The 26,821-nt window shown below is 30.2% G+C and overlaps 1 protein-coding gene across 2 annotated transcripts in view; it reads left to right on the top strand.

Moving 5' to 3' along the window:
• Nucleotides 1-1,095: 1,095 nt before the first annotated feature.
• LOC140452414 (octopamine receptor beta-1R) overlaps nucleotides 1,096-26,821 on the top strand; it is a 78,834-nt gene continuing 53,108 nt past the window's right edge. Inside the window, exon 1 of one of the 2 annotated variants that reach the window (XM_072546653.1) lies at nucleotides 1,096-1,441. In XM_072546653.1, coding sequence (XP_072402754.1) covers nucleotides 1,214-1,441 — 228 coding nt within the window. In that variant the 5' untranslated portion in view covers nucleotides 1,096-1,213. Of the gene's footprint in view, nucleotides 1,442-7,162; nucleotides 7,213-26,821 lie in introns of those variants that run through there. The other variant, XM_072546654.1, reaches the window with a different exon arrangement.

Below are 26,821 nucleotides of genomic sequence, written 5' to 3'. Positions count from 1 at the left end.
ATATTAGCTAAAGGAGATCTGTTGGGCTTAAAAAATAACACGGAAAAAATCTAAATCCACCAGTACACATAAATCAACAAAAATCTTAATCTTGGGTTGAAATAGTTTTTTTATCAAACTTTTTAAAAATGTGTAATCTTCTAAGCAATATATCACTCGATATAAAAATAAGAAACAATTTTGTAAAATGCTACATATATTCCAGATTTTGTATGAGATTTAACCATAAACACTAGAAGTTAGCAGCTGAATGGATTTGACGAACTTGAAATGTGGGTATATCGAAGAATGTTGCGAATACCTTGTACTGTCCTTACCCTTAACTTGGAAATTTTGCGTCGAAGGGGCAGGGTACATGAGCTGATCGAAATCAATAAAAAGAGGAAAACTGCACAACTTGGTCATGACATACGAGACGATAGATATCACTTTCTTCAACTCATCATAGAGGGTAAATCGAAGGTAGGCCTGGAGAAGAATGTAGATAGTGCTCCAAGATTAAAAATATAAGTGATTGGGCAGGCTTGGCAGACTAAAACGATTTGCTGAGGAAAACCTAAGACAGAGACAGTTTTGCCAAAATTGTTGCCGATCTTTAATAGAAGGCACCCGAAAAAGCAAAGCGGTAAAACAGGTTTACCTTTTGATTCTCGTTGCTGGTCAATATTATACATCCTTTTTTTTTGTTTACGATGGTCATTACAGTTGTTCAAATAACGATCCTTACTCTTATGAAACTGAAGTTTAAAAAAAAACACTAGGTGCATTTATTTTCAATGATACATGGTTGTTTTAACTGAAAATCATATACGAAAAATCACTTAAATATATAATTATTATTTACTATACACTTATACATATTTATATCATTATCACATATCACATTATACAATTATATATTATATAATTATTATTCTTTGATACCCACTGATAAATGTTTTTCACGAAGGTTACAAAGTATATTTCTCAGAATTTTCATGACCAAACCACTGAGCTACTGAGCGACTAACATTTGTCAGGGATGAAAAGAAGCTGGGGGTGGCAGTCTCTCTGCCTCCGGTTCGTTCAAAATTCGGTTTAGTTTCTGCCGGGCAATACTAGGCGTCGGAGCTTTAGTCGCTCTCCTTTCGATTATTACGCTTCATGTGTTGCTAAAATTGTATATTCATTCTCCATTATTTAAAACTATTTCAGAAAAGTATTAAATTGCAAAATGGATAGTTTGGTAACGATTTATGGGTGCTTATTTTTGATAGGTGTAATCGGAAACGGGACTTTGGCCGTTAATCTCTACTGGGGGCGGGGGTCAAAAAGTCCTTTGCTTTTGGGACTTATCATTGCAGATTTTTGTGTGTGTTGTCTAAGTGGTCCCATAACTGCTGCTATATATAATCTTCCGCCAGATTCACCGATTTTGATAGTTGCTGCTCAATATTTACAGGTATAAAAAATTATAAGAGTAAAAGTATTAAGAGTCAAAATAAATTTTAAGAAATATTCTTTATGCTATAGACTTACAGTATAGTAATTAAAATTGCATTACACTAATTAAAAACTGAATGTTTTGAAACATATCTTTTTTTTAATTAATTCATTTCATTTAAATCAAAATACAATTTTCATTAATTTTTTGAATAACAAACGCAGAGCAGTGCTTTTTATTTAAAAATTATTGTAACAAAAACCTAATAATATGAAATCAAAATTTATTTATTGTGAATAGTGTAGATATTCAGCATTCTGACAATTCTAATGTAGTAATATAGGAGATGTCGGTATCAATAATTTAGTGTGGGTATACATTATATTAACAATATTGTGAATATAAAAGAATGCAATGTAATAAAACAAAAACACCTAGATAAGCATAATATCTATAATCCAGGGTTTTCTATGAACTAGGTAATGTTTTATGAAACATTCTTGTAATTATAGGGCATAAAAATAATTATTGCTATTCTAGACATACACTTAGTGAAACCCAGTTATAAGGTATGTTTGTATAAAGGGTTGTTTTAATGGATGCTGTTTACTCATAGTTTTCGATAGATTAACTGTAAGGGGGTTAGTGTTCGAAATCATTCCATCTCTGTATTCCTTCTATAGCATACCACTCCACTTTTGATAGTAGTGATTTGTAATTTAATTTTAATATTTAGATGGGAGGTTAACTTTAATACTCATTACGTTATTATGAATCTTTGAGAGAAAAACAAATGGCTTCTTTGTATATATCTCTTTTGTTATGTATTGCTGTTTGTATTTACTTCTATTGTTCTAGTATAGTTTTTATAATTGTTCTCAAATTAGTGATACCCAACATAATTTTTATTTATTACAAATATGATAAATATTTTATTATTAATTTTACGAAAAAACTTATTCTTCATAAAATGCCTTGTATGGTCTAAAACTTAAGATGAAACCATCAGATATCAAATTTTTTAATATTATAGGAGGTATGTAAAAAAATGTGAATTTTTATCAAGAGTGAAGTACCTTTCACAATATTGAAAATTTGATATTATTTTTATCCTTCTAATTAAATTTTTTTCATATTTAATATTCATGATTTTTAAAGTACCTCGTATAATATTGAAAAAATGTATTATTTGATAATTCTATCGTAAGTCTTAGACCAAGCATAGCTTTTTATGAAGAATAACTGTTTTCCGTAACATTAACAATAAAAGAGTTAAAATATTTGTAATAAATAAAAATGGTATCACTAATTTGAGAAAAATTTGCAAACTTTTTTTTTCAATTAGTAGGTTGCAATTGCGTATTTAAACATATTTTTTAATTATAAACAACTTTTTTCACTTATAATTTTCGATATTGTTAATATAAAGGTACTTTATTCTTGAAAGAAATTCATATTATTTTGACATACAGTGTGGAAACCACTTATGGAATAAAATTGTTTGTGTCCTTATTTTAGAAAATAATAAAAAATGTTGAGATACCTTAACTTTTAAATTTAAATGTGCGCTTTTTAAACATAAATTTGAATGTACAGGGTGATTCACTCAAGTCTGGCATAGTCCATAATCTGTATTTTAAATGAAACACCCTGTATATTTTTGTTTTTAAAAGCTCCTTAATAACCTGATCTCAACGAACTATATCATGTAGAGTCTATTATGAATAATACAAGGTGAAATTTTTAAATTAAGTATAATTTTCTTCAAGACAATTCATAGAATACCCGAGGTAATTGATTGGATTACATTAAAATAAATGCTCAAAATGTTCTCCACCTTGTTGTTGGCAATAACACAGTCTCCTATAAAACTCATCCCGAACTTTGTTTAAAGTTTGAGGTGAAATATTCTGTATTCCTGTAGTTATCCTTTCTTTGAGGCCTTCAATGCTAGTTGGTTGTGTTGCACATACTTTGTTCTTGAGATAACCCCATAGAAAACATCCAAAAGCGTAAGATCTGGCGACCTAGCTGGCCACTCAACAGTGCCTATTTCGTCCAATCCATTTATTGAAGAAGGTTTCATTCAAGTAATTTCTCACCATTAAAGCATAATGAGGTGTTGCACCGTCCTGCTGAAACCAGACAGTTTCATGCGGTAGAATCGGATCTATTAGATTGGGATATAAGTTAGCCAACTAAGAAAGAACATCGTCTCTTAGCATGCTTAAATATTTTTACGCTGTCAAATTACCATCTACAAATATAGGACCAATATATGATCTCCTATAATACCTGCCCAAACATCCAACTTTTAAGGATACTGAGTGTGTGTCTCACGCATCCAATGAGGATTCTCCGCTGTCCAATATCTACAGTTTTGTCGGTTTACCTCTCCGTTACCTTTTGATTTATCAGAAAAAATAATTGTGCCAAGATCTATTTCATTTGTGTTAATTTTATCCATCATTCTTTCGCAGAAATCCATTCTACGATCTGGATCGTCTTCTATTAGCTCCTGCACAAAATTTATATGGATGAAGTTTTTCATGGAGATATCTTAGGATAGTTGTGTGACTCACATTATTTTGACGTGCAATTTGACATGAACTTGACGTTGGATTCTGTGCGACACAAAAAATTCACTTTCACTTCATCTTCAATGAAGTTCGGTTTTCCTTTTAATGGTTTGGACATGTCCAAGTTCTCTGAATTGTGCATAAATTTTAGACACAGTGCCTTGTGCAATATTAGACAACTGAGAATACCTCTGATTAAATAAGTTTGCTACTTCAACTTGACTTCTACAATTCTTCCCGTAACCGATCATCATTAAAATCTCATTTCGGTGGGTCTTAGTTAAATATTTTATTTTTATTTTTGCAAGAAATTAGCTTTTAATTAGAAATTTATTATTTTAATGTAAAATTTCAACACACCAACAACTGATTGACAACAATCCGCAATATTTACCAATTTAGTTTAATTAGCAGACTATCTAGACAGTTTTTACCTATTCATGACAAAAAATTTTAACACGGTTACTAAACAGAAATAACCATACACTACAGGAAAGTAAACAAGAACAAAATTGAACAGGAGAAGATAGCAGCTTCCACAAAGACAAGATATAATATTGATAGCCTCAAACAAGAATCAGTACAATTCCTCTACAAACTTAGACTAGCCTCAAAACTAACTCACTTAACTCGAAGAGAAACAGCCGAAAAAGAATATCAAGATATAAAAAATTGCATTCATCAGGCGGCCAAAGAGGCATTGGGGTACGAAGAAGCTGACAAAAGAAAAAATCCTGAGTGGTGGAACGAAGAAGTAGGAAAATTAATTAACAAAAAAAAAGCTTATCAAACATGGCTATCCACGAAAGACTCAGAAGACCGCAGAATTTACAGCAGACTCAACAGGGAAGCAAAGAAGGAAGTCACTAAAAGAAAAAACGAAATGTGGGAAGAGAAATGCGAAGAGATGGACCGATGCTTAGGAGGAACCAAAGTGACACAAGCTTGGAAATTCATAAAAAGTATTAGAAAAGAAAGAAAAGATGAGGGAAATATAAACCTGATTCAAAATAAAAAGTGGGAAAAATATTACGAAACGCTATTAACAGAAAGTAGGCACGAATTTATGGAAAGACCTGACTATATCTCAATGACAGAAAATTCAGAGGTGCATAAGATAAACAAAGAAGAACTGAAAAAAGAATTGAAACAAATGAAAAATGGAAAAACACCCGGGCCTGGAGACATTTCCATCGAGTTGGTGAAACATGGACCGAACGCTCTTTTGGAAAGCTTAGTGAATATTTTTAATAAATGCTTAATTGAAGGCCAAACGATTCCAGACGATTGGAATTTGGCCCACATTAGCCCCATTTATAAAAAGGGAGACAGAAAAGAATGCGGAAATTATAGAGGCATTAGCGTAACTAGCTCGCTGGGAAGGTTATATGGTCGTATATTGAAAAGAAGAATAGAAGAGGAGTATAAAGAAATTGAAGAACAAAGCGGCTTCAGAGCAGGAAGATCGTGCGTGGACAACACATTTACCCTCCAACAAGTAATTGAAAAACGAACAGCTCGAAACCTCCCTACGCATCTGGTATTTATAGATCTGGAGAAGGCTTATGATACAGTTCCTTTAAAACTCTTATTTAGTGTCTTGACGAAAACGGACCTTAGTAAAACATATCTAAAAGCAATACTGAACATCTATAAATGTCCTCAAAGCACTGTAAAAACAGGAAATACTTTCTCAAGGGTATTTACAGTAACGAAAGGCTTGAGACAAGGATGTTGTCTTTCCCCCACCCTATTCAAAATATATATCCAAGAAGCACTGCACCAGTGGAGACAAAAATGTGCGGGAATGGGGTTGAAGCTTAACAACCATTATCTGACAACGCTGTTCTTTGCAGATGATCAAGTACTAATTGCAAGCTGTGAAGAAGATGCAGATTATATGCTTAGAAAGCTCAAAGATGAATACGAAAAATGGGGGATGAGTATGAATATATCTAAAACAGAATATATGCGAATAGGCAGTGAAGACGAAGACCCGGATTTGGAAATTAGACAAATGAAAAGGTGCTACGAATACAAATATTTGGGAAGTATTATCTGCAGTAAAGGAACAACGGAACGAGATATAGACTATAGAGTGCAACAAGGCAGGAAGAGTGTTCAAATTCTGAATTCGATACTTTGGTCCAACAAAGCTACTATGAGAACTAAAATAACTATCTACAAAGTAATTGTAGAGCCCATTCTTACATATGGAGCAGAATGTTGGCAAATGACAGTAAAAGGAAAGAAAAAAGTTGACACGGTTAAAATGGACTACCTAAGAAGAGCTTGCCGTATATCAAGAGTAGAACGTATACCTAATTCTGAAATTAGAAGAAAAACAGATAGAGTACATACAACTTCTGAAAGAATAGAAACTAGACAGTTAATATGGTATGGACACGTACAGAGGATGGACGACAACAGATGGCCAAAAAGAGCTATAGAATACAATCCAAGTAATAGAAGGAAACGAGGAAGACCAGCCAAGTCTTGGATACAAGGTGTTATGGAAACCATGAAAGACAGAGCCATTGATGAAGACACCTGGAGAGATAGAAAAAGATGGCGATCGAAATGCGGGAAGCGGCAGAAGCTGTAGGATCCCCGCTTATATATATATATATATATATATATATATATATATATATATATATATATATATATATATATATATATATATATATATATATATATATATATATATATATATATATATATACTAAACAGAAATTTTCCCCTATATACTAACACATAGAGTAGAAGTGTATCGTCTGTATTTAGCTAATTTAAAATAATACCATAACACGTGATACATTATTAATTTCAAACTTTCACCTTGTATTATTCATTATAGACCCTACATGATATAGTTCGTTGAAATCAGGTTGTTAAGAATCTTTTAAAAACATAAAAATGTACAGGGTGTTTCATTAAAAATAAGGATTATGTCAGATTTGCGTGGATCACCCTGTACATTTAAATTTATGTTTAAAAAGCGCACATTTAAATTTAAAAGTTAACATGTCCCTGAGTTTTTTTATTATTTTCTATAATAAGGACACAAACAATTTTATTCCATAAGTGGTTTCCACACTATATATGTCATATCATATTATTTACAAAATTTGATATCTGATGATTACATCTTAGGTTTTGGACCATGGAGAGTTCATGCAGAGGCCCATGTTCCGAAAGGTTTCCGCGGTTAGTACAATTAAACCTAGAGCTAAGATTATTACTATTACAGATATTGTTATTAAATTCAAGTCTTTCAGGTTGAACCGCGTCGATTATCATTGCGCCTAGCTTTCAACATCCTCTGCGATGTCTTCTTCAGGGCTTCCGAGGTCTCAGTTTTCCGAGCCCCCAGACACTACTACACTGGTCATTCATCAATGCATTACTTGTGCTGGGAATAGAGGACGGATCATTTATATCGTCGATGGTGACTGGGCTTGGGTGGGGGTTGACGTGGAGGCCAGCGTGGTGATTGGCGGGGGGGAGGGGGGTTGGCGCGAACATTTCTGACAGTAGGATTTTGATTGACGTGCGGAGCAGACGGTATTTTCTTTATGAGAAGTCTCCAAGTCGAAGGTAACCGTATGCCGTCATCACTTTTATTGAGACAGTTTTGGCCATTTTTTAATTTCTATGGCTTCTCGGATAATTCTTGGTTTATGGAAGCGAATGGGGGCTATGGTTCTGGAGTTTATACTCCAGACTAAGTACCAAACAGACAAAAGTGATGTACCTATACGAAATTAGGTGTTTATGCTGTGAAGCTTCTTATAGGTCACACCTTCCAAAAAGTTTCCACCCGTTTGACTCCTTATACTAGTGACATTAGGTTACACTCTGCTAGATGTTCTCTAGCCACACATGCTAGAACAACAGGACACTATTTCGATTTTCCGAATGTAAAAATCTAATCCACAGAGAGTAATTATTTAAAAAGATTGTTTCTCGAGCGTTCATTTTTCAAGAGAAAGAAACCATTAATAACAATTTGAGCAACTTATCCTTATTATTGTTAACTATAGATAACTAAAAATCTATTAATGAATGCAATTTATCGTCAATAATATAAGTTTCAATATATATGTGATATATAATATCTATTCTACTTCATAAAATAAGTCTTTTTGCCTGTTCTTTTTCAGAAAACCCAGCGCCTATCAGGTATACTATTACCTTTACATATGTTACTATTTTAAGACCAACATCCAAAGTTCTGACGTTTTAAGTTAGTAAATATGAATTCACAACCAATTGTTTTATTTCTGATTAAGTATATGTATAACCTAGAATTTTTATAATATGACTACATTTCCTGTGATAATTTTATAACATAATTTTACTTAATTATTTTTCTGTTTTTGTGTAAAAACGTTTTTTAAAAGCAAACAATTTTTGAATAGTTTTCGCTATTATTTTTGTAGGAGTCAAAAAGTTGTTTATTCCATTTTCTTAACACCATGATTTGCGAACTTGAGTACTTTGAGAACTACTTGAGTACCCAAATAGTTGTGTTTGTTCTTTTATATATATATATATATATATATATATATATATATATATATATATATGTATATCCATATATATATATATATACAGGGTGAGTCACCACTAACGAGACGGAAGATTACAGCGAAACGGTAAAAGATTTTGAAAAAATTTTAAATGTATAGTATGTAGGTTGATTATAATGATAATAAAATTATTCTGAAATATGCAGGGTGTCAGAATATGCAGGGTGTCAGAATAAAGCGCGGCGTTTCAAAGTTATATTTTTTCTTATGGAATACCCTGTATTTTATTGGATTTTCTAATTATCTGCAAAAAATAAGGTATAGTTTCATAAGACTTCCCTATACGTATGTACAGACTGTTCTGAGTTATGTCGAATTTTCTTAAAATGTAAAACTTTAAACGAGGACTCATTCTTAATTTAATTCGTATTTAAGCAATTCTAATAAAATTACTCATAAATCTAAATAGCTGGATATTGGTCGAATATATTTCATGATTAATTATTAAACATTTATTTACAGGGTGTTTAAAATTTGTTGTTTCATTATTGGATTATTCAATGTGTAATATAAGGTTTATTTTAAATGGAACACCCTGTATATTAATGAATTATTAAATTAAAAAAAAATTTCTCTTTCGAATGATATACGGGTGTCCTATAACTAGGACTGATAGTTTTGCCGTAATTTAAAATTTTGTTAAACGGAAATCGATTTTAAATATTTATAATTGTTACTTTCGATTTTTAGGCCCGTCATATTGACATATTGTTATAAACTTAAACCAGTGTAGTTGTAAATACATTTTTTGTAAGCAAATTAAAATTTTTATGTCTTTGGATTTGTATTCGTTGGGAATAGAATAATTAGTATTAAAATATGATGAAGAGAAAATAAAAAAAAATTGTTGAAAATCTGATGTTTTTTAGATTTTCTACGATTCATCAAGTGAAAGGCAACTGCGCAGAGGTTACAGTTTTCAAAAATGACGTAGATATTAACGTTATGTTTAATTTTTTGTATTATTTTAAGTGTTAAAATAAGTTTAATATTTAAATAAAAATAAAACTGTAAAATATATTTATTTGTTTGTGTTCAAAATTTGCAGTTTTATTATTGGATTATTCACTGTATAATATAAGGCTTATTTTAAATGGAATACCCTGAATATATGTATTATTATATTAAAAAAAATTTCCACTTTCGAATGGTATATGGATGTCCTATAACTAGGAGTAATAGATTTTGCGTAATTTACAATTTTCTGTTCGATTTCAAAATATTTATAGTTGTTACTCTCGATTTTTGAACCCATCATTTTGACATATTTGTTATAAATAAAACCAATGTAGTTGTAAACAAATGTGTATACTTTATACTTTTACTTGCTGATACATAACGAATCAGAAGAATTTTACTAAAACAAATAATACAAAATGAACATAAATAATACAAAATAAACCACAACTTACTACATTATAAGCAAAAAATTTTTTTTTAGAAGACACATTCTCGACTTATTTATGCAATTATAACAAATTTTCTCTTACAGCAAAATAGTTGGGTAATGGTTAAATTTATTCCATTATTGATTTTTAAACATTTATATACAGGGTGTTAACAACTTAGTTTAAATTTTGGATTATTCAATATCTAATATGAGGCTTATTTTAAATGGAACACCATGGATATTAATTAATCGTAATACTAAAAAAAATTTCTTCTTTTGAATGGTATGAAGATGTCCTATACTTAAGTCTCATAGTTTTTGCGTAATTTACAATTATTTAAACTCTTCATCATTATACATATTCATTTTAAAACAATAGATATAGTTAGTTAATGTCATTGTATGACATTGTCATTTTCTGACATTACGGTCTGGTAATTGTCAAAATATAAACATTCGTGTGTAATATTTAACTTTCATTGTTCCTAAAAATGAAATCCATGCTATCCATGAAAGAGACGACATGGTACTTTGCATTGGAGGATGTTTGGAAAATTGTCTCTTAGCTTCTAAAGTTTATGCTCAAAAGTATCCTGATAGAAGACACCCGCAAAAGAAAGTTTTTGAGAGATTACTTAATAGATTCCGTGCTACTGGTAATGTTGCATACCAAAAGGTAAATAAAAATAAACCATTTATTGGTGACAACGTTAACAAACTTAATGTTCTGCTTTCTGTTACGGAAAACCCAAATATTACTACAAGAAAAATTTCGGGTGAATTAGAAATTAGTCAAACTAGTGTATGTAGAATACTTAAGACCAACCACTTTATTTATTTACATACGAATCGATTTTTCATAATAATGGTCTAGTAAATAGACATAATTTTCATTATTATGACACAAAAAATAAACATTTATTTATCGGCCCAGTATATTACCATATATACTGGGTAATACTTAAAATAATACAAAAAATTAAACATAACGTTAATATCTACGTCATTTTTGAAAACTGTAACCTCTGCAATATCTAAAAAACATCAGATTTTCAACAAATTTTTTTTAATTTCTGTTCATCATATTTTAATACTAATTCCCAACGAATACAAATCCAAAGACATAAAAATTTTAATTTATTTACAAAAAATGTATTTACGACTACACAGGTTTCGTTTATAACAATATGTCAATATGATGGGTTTAAAAATCGAAAGTAAAAATTATAAATATTTGAAATCGATTTCCGTTTAACAAAATTTTAAATTACGGCAAAACTATCAGTCCTAGTTATAGGACATCCGTATATCATTCGAAAGGGAAAAATTTTTTAAATTTAATAATTCATTAATATACAGAATGTTCCATTTAAAGTAAGCTTTATATTACACATTGAATAATCCAATAATGAAACTACAAATTTTGAATACCCTAAATAAATGTTTAATAATTAATCATGAAATACATTCGATCAATATCCAGCTATTTAGATGTATGAGTGATTTTATTAGAATTGCCTAAATAAATTAAGAATGAGTCCTCGTTTAAAGTTTTATATTTTAAGAAAATTCACATAACTCAGAACACTCTGTACATAGGTATAGAGAAGTCTTATAAAACTGTACCTTATTTTTTGCACACAATTAGAAAATCCAATAAAATACAGGGTGTTCCATAAGAAAAAATATAACTTTTAAACGCCGCGCGTTATTGTGACACCCTGTATATTTCAGAATAATTTTAAAATGTACTCTTTATCAACCTACTTACTATACATATAAAAAAATTTCAAAATCTTTTACCGTTTTGCTGTAATCTTCCGTCTCGTTAGTGGTGACTCACCCTCTATATATATATATATATATATATATATATATATATATATATATATATATATATATTTGTATCTATATATACATGTATATATATATATATATATATATATTTGTATCTATATATACATGTATATATACATATATATATATATATATATATATATATATATATATGTTTCAAAAAATATTTAAAAAATGAAATAAGCAGGCATCTGTATAAAATTAGGGTAAAAATAAGAATTTGATGTACTCCAGTGAAACTTACCAGCAAACTGTTTAAAGAAAAGGAAAATAATAATCAACATAATAACGTACCTGACTTACACGAAATAGAAATCAGTTTTGAGGAAGTAGAGATAGTCATAAATTCACTTAAAAATAGAAAGTCACCAGGAAACCTAACCAACAAAATCAATAAACTAACAACTTTATCAAATGGACAACAAGGATTTGGTGGATCCTGCGTAGTCGCCGTATTTGTACTGACAAATCACAGAAAAGACCATCGAGTACAATAAACCAGCATGTCTATGTTTTATAGACCTGAAAAAGGCTTTCGATTGCATTCTAGTCGAAGACATTTTACACCTACTGTATAATAGAAACATACCAATCAATATTATATAAACCATCAAAAAAATCTATTTCCATAATCGAATACAGGAAAAGATAAATGGAAAACTAACACAATGTATACCAGTACAAACGGAGTCAGACAGGGTGACTCGTTAAGCCCACTTTTCTTTAATATAATAATGGACGAAATAATATAAGCAGTACGTAAAGGTCGTGGTAACAGAATGGGGAACAAAGAAATTAAAATATTATGTTATGCATATACGACCCGCATTAATCGCCGAGACAGACGACGAGCTCCAAAGATTAACACACATCTTCAATACAATAGCCAAAAAATACAATATGATAATATCAGTAGAAAAAACCAAAAGCATGACAACATCTAAATACCCAATACGATGTAAAATCGAAATTGATGGGAAAATAATAAACCAGGAAGCAAGGTTTAAATATCTGGGAATAGATATAACTAGTTACGGATATGTTGAAGAAGAAGTACGACAACAATGCTTAAAAGCAAGTAAATAACACAATCTGGAAGAACAAACACCTAAGACAAGACACAAAAACAAGAATCTATAAAGCAGCATTTAGACGTATAAAAACATACACGGCGGAGACGAGATCTGACACATCCAACACGAGACAACTACTAGAAACAATAGAGATAAAAATACTCCGACGAATATCAGAGAAAAGTCTGTTGGATAGGAAGAGAAGCTAAAACATAAGAAAAACATGCAATATAGAAGACATAAACGAAAACAGGAGTGGAACGAACACATTAGAAGAATGGTAGAGGAAAGGATAGTACGAATAACACAAGATAAGTCACCAAATTTACGAACAAGTATTGGCAGACCAAAAAAAAAAGATAGTGCGATAATTTAAACAATTTGGGAGGCTAATATTAAAGGAGCAACAGGCTTTAAAGCCTACATACAAAAAGGAAGAAGTAGAAAATCATTAACTTTCCTTTTAACTTCTACCGTTTCTTTCTTCATAATATCCAAAAATCCTTTTATTTTATTTTAATACTTTTCTATACGCTTCTCAGTTTTCCTGTTGTTCTCTTCTATCGCTTGTTTTTTTCAGGTTGATTTTTTTCATTGCTAGTTTTGTTTCTTGTTGTTTTTCTTTTATGTCATGGTTTGTTTGGTTTCTTGTTGATTTTGTTCCGTTGCTTGTGATTGCAATTGCATAAGTAGTAAAAAATTTTCTATTCCTGATTTCTCCTGACTTTCTATACTGATTTTCTGTCTCCATAATTGTTGTTTCCAAAATTTCTTCTTGTTTTAAAATATCTTTTTGTTTTTGGTTTTTTTTTTGCTTTTATTGCTTGTCCAATACATTTCGTTTATACTTTCTAATTCTTCTTCCCATAATGGAATAAAATGTATACTATTCGTCTCCCCACCTAATAATAAGCTCCTTAAAATTATTTAAATGGTAGATTTGTTGCTGATACGAGAAAAATGGTTCCTTCACGTAAATGTACTACAGATTATTTTAGTAAGATTTATAGATGTTAAAAATTTTCAGAATTATTTTCGGATAAATACAAATTACAAGCATCTGTGTTTATTTCCAAATAGTGTCTACTTTCAAATATAAATTTCATATTCTTGTCACTCAGTATATCTGTTATTTTATGTGCAAGTAAGAGGACCAAAAGGAATAACAAACTGCTATATAAAATAAAATATATAAAATTTTCTAACAGATCAATCGATCTTTGCCCAAAGAAATTACCTCTTATCGAAATAAAATATTGGCCATATTGGTGGCTTCTCAAAAAAACAACATATATATATATATATATATATATATATATATATATATATATATATACTTAGTGACATTAGAAGTGTTACACCCAGAAGGAATAATTTCTTGAACTTAATTTTTTGACAACATGATAGATGTACATCAAGAAGAAAAGATAACGTTGTCAAGAATTTTTTTTGAAAAAGTAATTAAGTAATCAAAAAAAAATTAATAATGTGTTTGGCGACCCCTTAGCTAAATACACTCCTGTATACGTCTAGGCATTGACAAAATGAGATGATCGATGTCTGCTTGTGGCACCTTGTTCCAAGCAACTTTAACTTCATGTATGAACTGTGCCCAGCGTTGCCAGGCCAAAAAAAAAAAATTATTTCCCCAAATTGTATTTTAAAAGTTGCCAGATTTTGAATGGAATTCCCCAGATTTATATATTTCAGTTTTTAACAAATCTTCTCCTACATGTATGTAACCCGTGTTGCGCTGTGTGTTGCCTGCCATGTAGGTTACCGATATTATATCCAGCCATATGAGTTTTCAACGCTTCTTGTTTGTTTCGAGCTTCTGTCATATGGCGTATATTAATATTATACACGGAATATATGACATATGACACAAGCTCGAAACAACTAAGAAGCGTTGTAAAGTAATAATGTCAGGTGACACTGACAGGCATAGTAATTGTTTTAGACATTATTGACAATATGACAGTTATTATATAGAATTACAGACAAATGACAATGCCTCATGACTCCTAAGAAGTCTTGATAATTTTATTTGTTTCTTGTAAGTCGGAGAACCCCGGACCTACACAGGTGGTTCATAATAGATGACAGTGTCAAGGAATCCCAGGCAATACCATTGATCTTATCTTGTTCAAGTTTATTTAATTTTATTATTAAATTAATATTAGTCATTGTTGAAGTTTATTAATAATAGTCATTTTAAAAAAGTTTTTCCCCAGTCCATAAAGATTCTCAACCCTGGTTGTGCCAGAGTCTGTGGAGAATGGTGCAAAGTGAACAGTCTCCTTCCCATCATATCCCATTTATGTTTAATAGGATTTAAATCCGGAGCACAGGGCGGCCAGGGCAAAACATTAACGCCAGCTTCTTGGAGAAAGTCCATAGTTTGGAGAGCAATATGGGGACGCGCGTTGTCTTGCTGAAAAATGTTAATACAAAACAATTAAAAGCGAAAAGTGTTAATCATGATTAATTAATTATAGTTGATAGTTAATAAGATAGTGATAATTAATTAGTTTCCTAGTTTAGTATATCCAATACATGTTTTTGTTTTTAGGTAAAGTGTAAATATCTTTTATTTCTAGCTAATTCGTTACAATTGTTTTATTATTCTAGTTACCATGATGATATAAGTTTGCTAAAAGTAAAAATATAATTTTTATCAACAAGATGAATCTTGAATGGCATCTTTTCTAAGATAAACAAGTGTGGCAAAATGTTGATATCAATTGCCATTGTCATGTCATACCTATTTAAACAAATGGCAAAGTTTAATTATAATAATATTATTAATGCTTAAAAGAACTAAACGAATTCTATTTAAGCAATATACTGTGCAAATGATGTGAATTAGCAATGGTATTTTGTGTAGTTTTAAGAAACAAATTTCTAGAAACAAATAAACAAAAGAGAAGACATTGAAAATCTTAGTGCTATATACAGTAATCTTCTTTTAAAGAAAACAACAACTATATAAAACTTCTTATAACAGTTACACAGATAAAAGGGATTATTCCAAGTTCAAATAAGATAAAATTTGTTTTTTTTATTTGTCATTAGTTTTTCCCTTCTTAATTACTTAGTAAAATAAACTCTGTTGCAAGTGCAAATGAAACATTTTTACATATTATGTTAAAATGTGCGATGAAGGTTTGCATAAACATAGATACTTACTCTGTCAAACTAACCTAAAATGAATATAAAAAATAGAAGAGACATGAAAACCATAGTAATAAGTTTTGAATGAAAGAAAAAAAAGCAAATTAATAAAATGTCAAATATTAAGTAATTCTGCTAATTTTATAGTACAATCCTCACAAGGGTAAGTCTGTTGAAGATACAACAACTTCATTGTCTAATGTAGTTTTTTGTTTTTATTTTTAGAATGTTTTGAGAAAAAGTTAAATAAACTCGAAAGCTTAACAAACCATAAAGTATTTTACTTAAAGTCCAGTATTTGACTACAAAACTCATATATATATTAATATTCACCTAGTCACGAAAGCCCTTTCCAAAAGAATATATATATATATATATATATATATATATATATATATATATATATATATATATATATATATATATATATATATATATATATATATATATATATATATATATATATATATATATATATATATATATATTGTTGTGGTATTCAAAATTGAAGGGTAAAAATATTAAATGTACGATGAAATCAATATTTCAGAGATTATAGAAAATAAATATTCCAAGCTGCCTGGAATTAACCAAAGTTAATCTTAGTCATAAATAATCTTTTGTATAAATATAACAATGAATAGAAGTTAACGATGGTTTTTCCCCATAAGCCATAAAGTGTTCCATAAGCCGGATTTGCGCCATGAAAAGGACAATAAAATAGTTAATAAATAAATGATTGTTCGGAATATGTAAATACCCAGTAGAAATTAAGTGTCCTTGTAGAAATAATATGAATTAGGAAAGTTTGTAGGTATTTCTGATTTTATGTGGGAGTGGTATGCAAATTTCTGATTGGCCGAGAATTTGGAAAGTGGTGATGGGTGTGTATAATGAGAAGTTGAATGGATGGATAGAGGAGATGAGAGAGTCGGTTAGTTCCAGTTTCTTAAAGTGAATGGTTGGTTTTCGAGGTGGTATCCAAGGGTAGTAAGTGATAAAGAATAAGTTGTGAGTTGGTGAAGTAATTGTGTCCGACGGTAGCTGATCTGGTACAAATTTGTAAGTAAACTTTTCCTACTTGTATTCTACGTATCGCTGTTTATTTCGGAACGAGAGATTAAGTTTGGCGAAAGGAAAAGAGGCTGGCATCATTGGAAAGGTACGTGCATTCGAAGGAGAGCATTGAAGATACTAAATTGCAATATCTTGTTTAATATTGCCAATTACATAGGAGGCTGCTGAGAACTGATAGTTCATTTTGCATAGAACAAGGAATTGGACAACTCAAGGCAGAGGAAGCGTTTCAACGGGAGAAACATTCATAATATATTAAGTTTGAGAATTTTGGGTTAAAAAATATTATATCATATTAGTAACGTGTGAATAAGTTGTCGATAGTTGAAGGAGATCAAATTTGTTCTGAGAGGGGACACGGAGCTGTAGAGAGAATTGGACAATTCATACAAATTTTTCTTGGTACAATCGTTATATCAAAATTGCATTAGGAAAGACACTGAATATTATTTGATTTGTTTATGTAGAATAATAAGCTGTATCTTAGATTGAAGTTGTATTATATTATCCATGCATTATTGAAGGTTCACGTACGTAGAACAAATTTTGTTTGATAAACATTGTATGCTAATCATTTTTTGGAGGTATTTTAATCAGTTTATTTTATTACATTATTTTCATATCATATTATGTTGTTTTATTCCGTTATTCTTTGGACCTAACCCATCAGCTGTAAAGTTATGACAATAATATATATATATATATATATATATATATATATATATATATATATATTGTGATGATGTATTATTTGTGAATGATGAGCAATGAGTGTTTTTAATAATATATATATATAGGGTTTTTATCGCGGTTCTCAAAGAATTAGTTTGTAAGCACTTTTTGAAATTATCTTTATTATATCTATTATGAAACACACATATATATCTAACATAACCAATGCAAAATTTAAAATAAACTATCTTTAAATTGAAATTCTTATGAAACTAATTAAATTATATAGATAATGTAAAATTTAAATAAACTATCTTTAAAATTGAAATAATTATGACATTAACTAAATTATATTAACAAAATTTTGTACCTTTCTTTCACTGAATGCTTAAATAAAATGTTCTCCAAAATAAAGATTTTAATCACCATTCAATGTCTTCGTTCTCAGCCTCGGTTATCCTTGTTTTTGTGAAATTACTTTTTTCAATTATCAGCTTCCACCAATTTAAAATATTTTTCTGCTTAACTGTATTTATATTTATTCTTCTTTTTAATACACCAATCTCCAATCACCAAATATTATATAATTTTAATTTTCAATTGATACTTTCTTCCATTATCCAATTACCATTTTTACATAACATAATTTTTAATCTTCAATAATATTGTCTTTATACTGTTTATTAATCTTCATGAAACTTATTATATTGAACATCTGGACCTTCTGACTGACTATCTTGAACTTACTGAACAATTGACTTCACTAACTAAATGTGTCTGTCTTCTAACTAACTTTCTTACTAACTTACTGGCCATCTGACTGCCTCATAGTAACTGTAACTGAACTCTGAATCCAAATCACCGGGTATTTAAATCTTTGTCCATGTTCCAGAATCATCTGGCAAGAAATCATATTCGAATTTTTCTATATGATTCTTCTCGAAAAAGTATATAGAAGAACGTTATACCGTAAACAAAGGTTAAATTCTGTATTCTAGAGAATTCTTCACTATTCTATCGAGAATTTTATCGACATTTAGGCTTTTCAGATCAGAATATAAACTTAAATCAGTAACTTAAACACTCTAATTTAATAAACTACACATTTTTAATAACATATTATTATAACCCCACTTATATTCGTAATTATTAATTTCTCTAACTTATGACACTTATTCAAAGTAGGTATATCTGGTTGCCTATACACATGGCTCACTTAAATATATTATAATTATATAAAAAAAACTTTTTACACTTATTATAGGCTAATTTCTTAAAAATACCCTCATATAAATAATGTTTATAACATTCTCTAGTATATAACTTATTAAAATAACCAAATACTTTTAATATCTAATATTATCTAGTATATAACTTATAAATTAATTTTTTAAACACTATATTTCCTCCTCCTACGTCCAATATCATTTCAATACCCCAAAATTAATTTTAAAATAAATAATTTACTTATTATTTTTTTAAATATTAATTTTCTTATCCACATACCTTAGTAAATATAATAAATTAACTAATTCATTATTTTTTTATTTAAAAATTGTTCTATTAAGTACGCCTATGTTTCCATGTCTACGTCAAACTGTCATGTCAAATGGAAGTTTGTATGTTTATTTATAGACAAAATCTAGGAATTATTTCCATTGAAAATAACTTTCATCAATATAAATTGGTAAGTTTTTCACTTTTTGTATTATTTTTAGCAAAACATTTATAGAATCTATTTAGTATCTAACCCCAAATTATGATTTTTAGGGCACAAATAATTTCCATATGTACAAAATCATCAAGTATGATGTCAAATTGATTCATAACAAAGAAATCTACCATCTATCTATGAAATGGATCTATCAGTAAGCTGTTAGTGTTGTTATTAGTAGTGTTAAAAGTATAGAAAACATTATTCATTCTCTTCATAATATTTAAAAATGTCATTAATATGAAAAATGCCTCTTAGTCTATTCTCTGCATCTATCAACACATAACTATTTAGTCCATTCTGATTTTCAATTCTGTATGGACCTTCAAACATTGGTTGTAATTTCTTACAACGGTTTTCTCCAGCATTACTCTTTCTAAGTGAACGAATTAACACTTGGTCTCCTTTTTGAAATGTGATTGGTTTTTTTATTTTTTGATTTTGTCTTCTGATATATTTTTCAGCTTTCCTCCTAATTCGGTTATTCACTTTCTGCATTACTTGTTCTAACATATCCTGATTATATTCACTAATCCATTTTCTGTTTTCTATATGGCCAAACATTAAATATTCTGGTACTTCCTCTGTATTTAAATTATGTGTATTATTTAAAAAATATTCTACTTGTGGTATATGTTGCTGCCACGTTTCATGTTGATTTTGACATATTATCCTTAAATATTTTATAACTTCTTTAATATATCTTTCTGCAGGATTTGCCTGAGGATGTCTGATACTTGTAAAATGAATGTTGATTCCCTTTTTCTCACAAAATGCCCGAAATTTTTGGTTGTTAAAATATGTAGCATTATCTATTATGCAATTTCTAAATGGTCCTATTTCTTCGAAAAATTGATTAATATATAATTTCAATGTTTTAACATTTGTTCTGGAGCAGGGATATAGTTTAATAAATTTTGTATATAAATCAACTATCACTAGTATATGCTTTTTTCCTGTTGGACTTGGAACTAAATTTGAGATGAAATCCATGGAAACTGTATTTAGTTTTTCATATACAACATTAGATCTATATGTGTTCTGGTTTTTGAAATTCTTTTCTTTGTTTATTTGACATATTTGGCATTGGATAGTAATTTCTTTTGCTATACTTATGTCATTCTTTGCAAAATAATTGTCCCTAAATAGTATCCATAGTTTTCTTGAATCAATATGCATGTAATTGTTATGTAAATTTTTCAATATTTTCCTTGCCAAAGTTCTACTTATTACATATACTTCTATGCCATTTATTATTTTATAATAAACTCCATCTTTCTTAACAACTTTTTGTTTTTCACTCAAATTGATCTGATCTCTTATAATTTCTTCTTTAGAATATAATCCAGTGCTTTCTACTAACTGATTTAATCCAATTTTTATTGTTCGCTGCCCTTTTTGTGATGTATTTTCTAACCTTGATAAAGCATCTGCCACTATATTGGATTTTCCAGAAATGTATTTGATTTCAAAAGAGTATTCACTCAATATTAGACTCCACCGATGTATTCTGCTGTTTCCATATTTGTTATTTAATATAGATGTTAAAGCTTGGTGATCTGTTTCTATAGTAAATTCATTACCCAACAAATAAAATCTTAATTTTGTGACACAGTGTATGATACTTGCTAGTTCTAATTCTGAAACTGAGTAACCCTTTTCATGTGGCTTTGTAATTCTTGAAATGAATTGTATTGGGTATTCGACCCCATCATGTATTTGTAATAATACCCCTGAAAATCTCTCTATTGATGCATCTGTTCTTAATATGAATGGTTTTGTGTAATCAGGATTGTATATTTTTAAATTTGACAGAAAAATGTTTTTGATTTCTTGGAATGCTAGTTCTCTTCTCTGATCCCATATCCATTTTACACCTTTCCTCAGCAGTTCAAGTAATGGAATTTCTTTTATACTTAGATCTGGTATCATCCTTTTATAATAATTAATTATTCCAATAAATCCTCTTAAAGTTCTTAAATTGTGTGGTGTTTTATATTCCTGAATGACTTGTGTTCGTTCTGGATCCATTTCGATTCCCTTAATGTTAAGTTTATAATGTAGATATATTACTTCTTTTTGAAAAAATGTACATTTGTCTTGATTTATTTTTAGTCCAACTTGGTCTAATCTGTTGATTATAATTTTTAGGTGTTTCTCATGATCTTCAGCCGTTTTAGAAAAAATTAATATATCATCAATGTAGTGAATTACAAAATGTTCATACTTACTTACTTAGTCCTAAGCCTTTCTACCGTTAGGTGTAAGGCTGGTGGGGTTAAGATTTGCTCTGTTGTCTCCATGCTATCCGGTCTTGTGTTAGATTTCGTGCACTTTCCCATGTCAATCCTTTCTTCTCAACTTCTTTTCTGATTTCGTCTACCCACCTAACTCTTGGTCTTCCTCGTTTGTTTTTCCGTTGCATTCTCGTTTCAAACACTCATTTTGTTAATCTTTTATTCGACATTCTACACACGTGCCCGAACCATCTTAGTTGCCCCTCTACTATTTTTTCGTTTATTGGTTCTAGTTTTAGGTTTTGTCTGATTGTTTCGTTTCGTATTTTGTCTGTCCTCTTTCTGTTTGCTATTTTCCTCAGGAACCTCATTTCCATAGCATCGACTCGAGATTTTTGTCTCCCAGTCAATGTCCATGACTCGCTATTATAGATGATTGTAGGTCTAACTACTGATTTAACGACTGCCGGTTTTACCTTCTCCGGTATTTCTTTTTCCCCAAAAATGTTGTTTTCATAGTGTTAAATAAGCTTTCTGTTCGTCCCATTCTCTCATTTATTTCCATGTCTTATTTACCGTTTGATTCAATTATTGCTCCTAGGTATTTAAAATGTTCCACTTGTTCTAGTTGTTTTCCGTTTAATTGTATTGTGTGTGTCTTTCTCTTATTTGAAATTATCATTGTTTTTGTTTTCTCTGTATTTATTTTCATATTTATGCAAATAATTTTTATAACATTCTCTAGTATATAACTTATTAAAATAACCAAATACTTTTAATATCTAATATTATCTAGTATATAACTTATAAATTAATTTTTTAAACACTATTTTTCCTCCTCCTACGTCCAATATCATTTCAATATATATATATATATATATATATATATATATATATATATATATATATATATATATATATATATATATATATAGAATGGAAAAAGAATAATGCGAGTGAGTTTTTCCATTTGTTTTAAACGTTTCAACGTTTGGCATTCCTTTCCTCAGGTAGCTGTAGCTTCCTCCGTGGTTGGTGTTAGTTGTTGCCCTGGAAACCATCAGGGTCTTCTAACTCTAATGCCACAAGTTGGTTGCATTGCTCCTGTAGCGATTCTTTCCCAAGTTAATATGCTCCTTTTCTAACTTGGCTGCACCGTAATGAAGACGACCAATAGTCAGAAATACGTATGTACGGTTGCCTTCCATCGATATACCATTTTTGGTTTTCTGTTTTGCGAGACATGCCATTACTTTTTACTTATATATATATATATATATATATATATATATATATATATATATATATATATATATATATATATAATATATATATAATATATATATAATATATATATAATATATATATATATATAATATATTTTATATAAATTTTGGTCATCGATGTTTTCTTTTTCAGGCAAAGAAGTTACAAAAAAGTAGAGCAACGCAAGAGATAACTGGATGAGATGTGCGAAGAAACTGAAACTGAAACTCGAAATATAAATTGTTTGAGCACATACAATTCCTCCATAAAATTGTCAGTCATAGACCAACTGAAACGAATATGCCACCTACTGAACCCTCCGAAAAACCATCTGTCAGAGATAATTCTGCTGTACAAAAAAAGAGGAAGAAGACAGAAACTACAGATAAAATTTTGGCAACAAAGATACACGAGATGCTGGATTCTTCCAATCGTGAAGACAGCAGTCCAGTCGTGTGTTTCTTCAGGGGAATTGCATCTACTGTTGATAAGTTTAGTGATGTGGAATTCATACATTTTCAATTCAAGGTAATTTCATCCCTAAGAAACATATAACAGAGAAATAGGCTTATGGCGCAGCATATTCCGCAGCCCTAAAGCTACCAGCCGTAGCCCAAGAATTATCAGCTCCAGAATTTTGAAAGGATACGTCATATCAAACACAAGCATATCTCTTTCAGCAGAATAGAAACCTCACAACATTTGAGTCATATCGGAGTACACCCTCAACTTTAACTGCAAATTTCAGTTAAGTGTGTAAATCACAAACACCAGCATCATCTCGATTTGTAAAACAGTCTTGAATATCAGACCAGTCGTCTGTTAGCCAAAGCGACGTAGATTTCGATTTTACAAAATCACCCTCCATTTACCAATAATTTTTGTTATTTATGTAGACTGTATATTTTTAATGATAAAAAATCTATTGAGTTTGTAAGAAGTTTTTATATTCTGTTATATTAATAGCACAATTCATACATTAAGGTAATAGCTAGTCGCTCAGCAGGTGGAATGGTGCCTCATATTAGTGCCAGCACGTTTTAATTTATCATGTACTATTAATAACAATTTACGAAAAGTTTCCTTACCCATTCGGAAGTAATTGAAGAATTTTGTTTCATCTTTTTTCAATTCTTCCTAAAGTGTATGGAAAGCACCATACATATCTTTCTTATACAATAGGATGTATCCCTATTTTTCTTTTACGCTTCTCCCGTTTCTTCTGCATTTTTATATAAATAATACGCTAGTATAATTTTTTGCTTTTACGAGAACATGATATAACATGTATTGCGTGCACTTGTTACTTTAAAACTGACGATATTTCGGGGATTTCTTACTGACAACGGACGTATATCCTTTGAAATTTATTAACCGTCAACACGGGTACCCGTTTAGCATCGGCCCGTTATCGGTTAAAAAAACTTTTCGTTAACAAGATCCCTAAGGTGAGAGAATGTATTGGGTATCCCCAGTCAGCACAAACTGCTAGTCTGTCAACGAGAACTAACTCTTCATCTTCATCAAGAGAGGCCTGACCCCCTTTTTGCTTTGTATTAAAATTTTTTATATATCTGTGTAAGACCGTAGTATGTATATTATACTTAAGGGAACACTGTCTGTAACTAATACCTTCTTTTATTTCATTTAGGGCTTCTTGTAGGTTTTGTCGTGTATAGCATCTTTTCTTCACACTTGTCACAGCTTGATATTTTCGCGACATATCAGCGAAAACTTGTAATAAAAACTCATTACAATAAAAAAGTAAATTGGGCAGCCATTGACAAAAACAGATCTTACTTTATGGAGGTATTAGATAAACAAAAGTAATTTCTAATGTGTGGGGTGAATAGGAACACGGTAAATATTATGTTCCTATTCACCCCACATCTCTTAAATTCATGACGTGAACAATTAAACTTGTTTTTAACAAAAAATGTTAACATATAAATCAAAATACGATCATGTTAGATTGTTGTAAAGGTTAGAATACATAAAAAAAGAGTACTCGTAAATCTATTTTGACAGAGATTTTGTATTTACCGAGAAAGTTTTATGATGAGAAATAACCCCAAAATTAATGACTTTGTTTGCACGCCGAAAACATAGGAACCAGTGACTCCAACAACACAAACCTAAATTTCTCAAAGCCATATCACATTAGCAAAACCTGCACAACTTAAATAGCCCAACGAATATAATATATATATATATATATATGTTTGGGAAGACTATTGTTATTATTTAGTGAAGTTTTGTTCCTATTCACCCCATTGTCCATATTCACCCCATTTTACGGTACCTAACCAAACGTTTGACTTAACTGATTAGGTACAGTTATCAGTGAAATAACTGGCTAGCGAAAAGACTGACGGAGTTATGAAAAAAGGATATTATGTAAATGATTGACTTAATTTGTAATTTGGGTATTGATTACATTGCGTTTCTCACGTTTCTTATGAATTTCAATATTTTCGTTAATATTATACCGTGTGAAATGTATAAGTATTCACATCTCACCAAAATCTGCATTCAAAGCAAAATACGTGCATATAAAATCAATAGCTATTCTGAGTTTGAATTATAACTGACTTAAAAATGAAGCTGTGCAGAGGTAAACTATGTGTAGAACTCTCAGCAAAAATACTTTTAGAGGAAAGTAAGTGATATTTTTTATTTTAATATTATGTAGATAATGCTTTTTATTGTAAATTAAATGCTATTTGAATCAATCTTTAGAGTAAGCAAAATTATTTTGCAATATGAATAATGTTATAATATTATATAAGTAATGGATGGATTCGACCGTTACTTGATGGAAATTCATTTTATGTAACAATAAAACACTAAAAATTTTTTTTTCAAAACTTCTACAAAATTTATTAATAAATCTTATCACTACAACTGTTTCGGCAGAGTGCCTTTCTCAAGTGATCTATTTTTCGTACCATTGTTGTGTTTGTCTTGTGTGCTTTTGGGTGTTTTGATTGGTTGGCTGTGTTGTCCTGTTTTAGGCTTTTGCTTCTTCAGGACGTGTTTTTCTTTGTGTTGGGTGTAGCTGGCACTGGATTTGATGTTGTATCTACTGGTGTGCAGTGTGTTTGTTTGTTGGAGGTTGCTGCTCTCACTAGTCCTGGACAATCGGGGGCGAAAGGTATGTAAGTGAACGGTTCTTTTCAGAATTTTTTTTTTTGAATCTAAAACAGAGATTAGTAAATATATGAAATTGAATTATAAATTTATTAATTTATTAAATTAGTGTATGTATATCGCGACGCGTGAGGGCAGCTGTGGACTGGTACCTCAAAAAACAGACAGGTATCGTTGTGCAATGGGATCGGAAAACCACAGAAAACCGACCCCCTCCCCCCTGTCATTGCCAGTTCAAAGTGAACATTTAGTATTATAAGCGACGGTAAAAGAGGGAAGTTGCCTCCTCTATGTCAATGTATTCATCAGGGAGCTCGTTGCTGGCGAGTTCCAGCAGAATGGCGGGTAGGAATGGGAGTTTGGGTTTGGGTTTTCTTCTGAATATATTGCCCATGGATGAGCAGGTAGTTTTGAGGATGCTTTGGGCTCTGAGATTTTGGCCCCGGATGGTGCGAATTGTGTAACTCCTGCTCAGAGAGGAAAGCCTCTCATTGATGGGCTGGATGTTCGACAGGCGATGAATATGTGCGGAAGGATAGTCGTAACGTTTACTGTTTAGTCTCCGTAAGATTCTTCTTTCCAGTGACAGTAGTCTATTATTGAGGTGTTTGGAC

This window comes from Diabrotica undecimpunctata, chromosome 10 (assembly GCF_040954645.1).
Source record: "Diabrotica undecimpunctata isolate CICGRU chromosome 10, icDiaUnde3, whole genome shotgun sequence".
NCBI lineage: Eukaryota > Metazoa > Arthropoda > Insecta > Coleoptera > Chrysomelidae > Diabrotica > Diabrotica undecimpunctata.
This window is presented reverse-complemented; position numbering and strand designations above follow the sequence as displayed.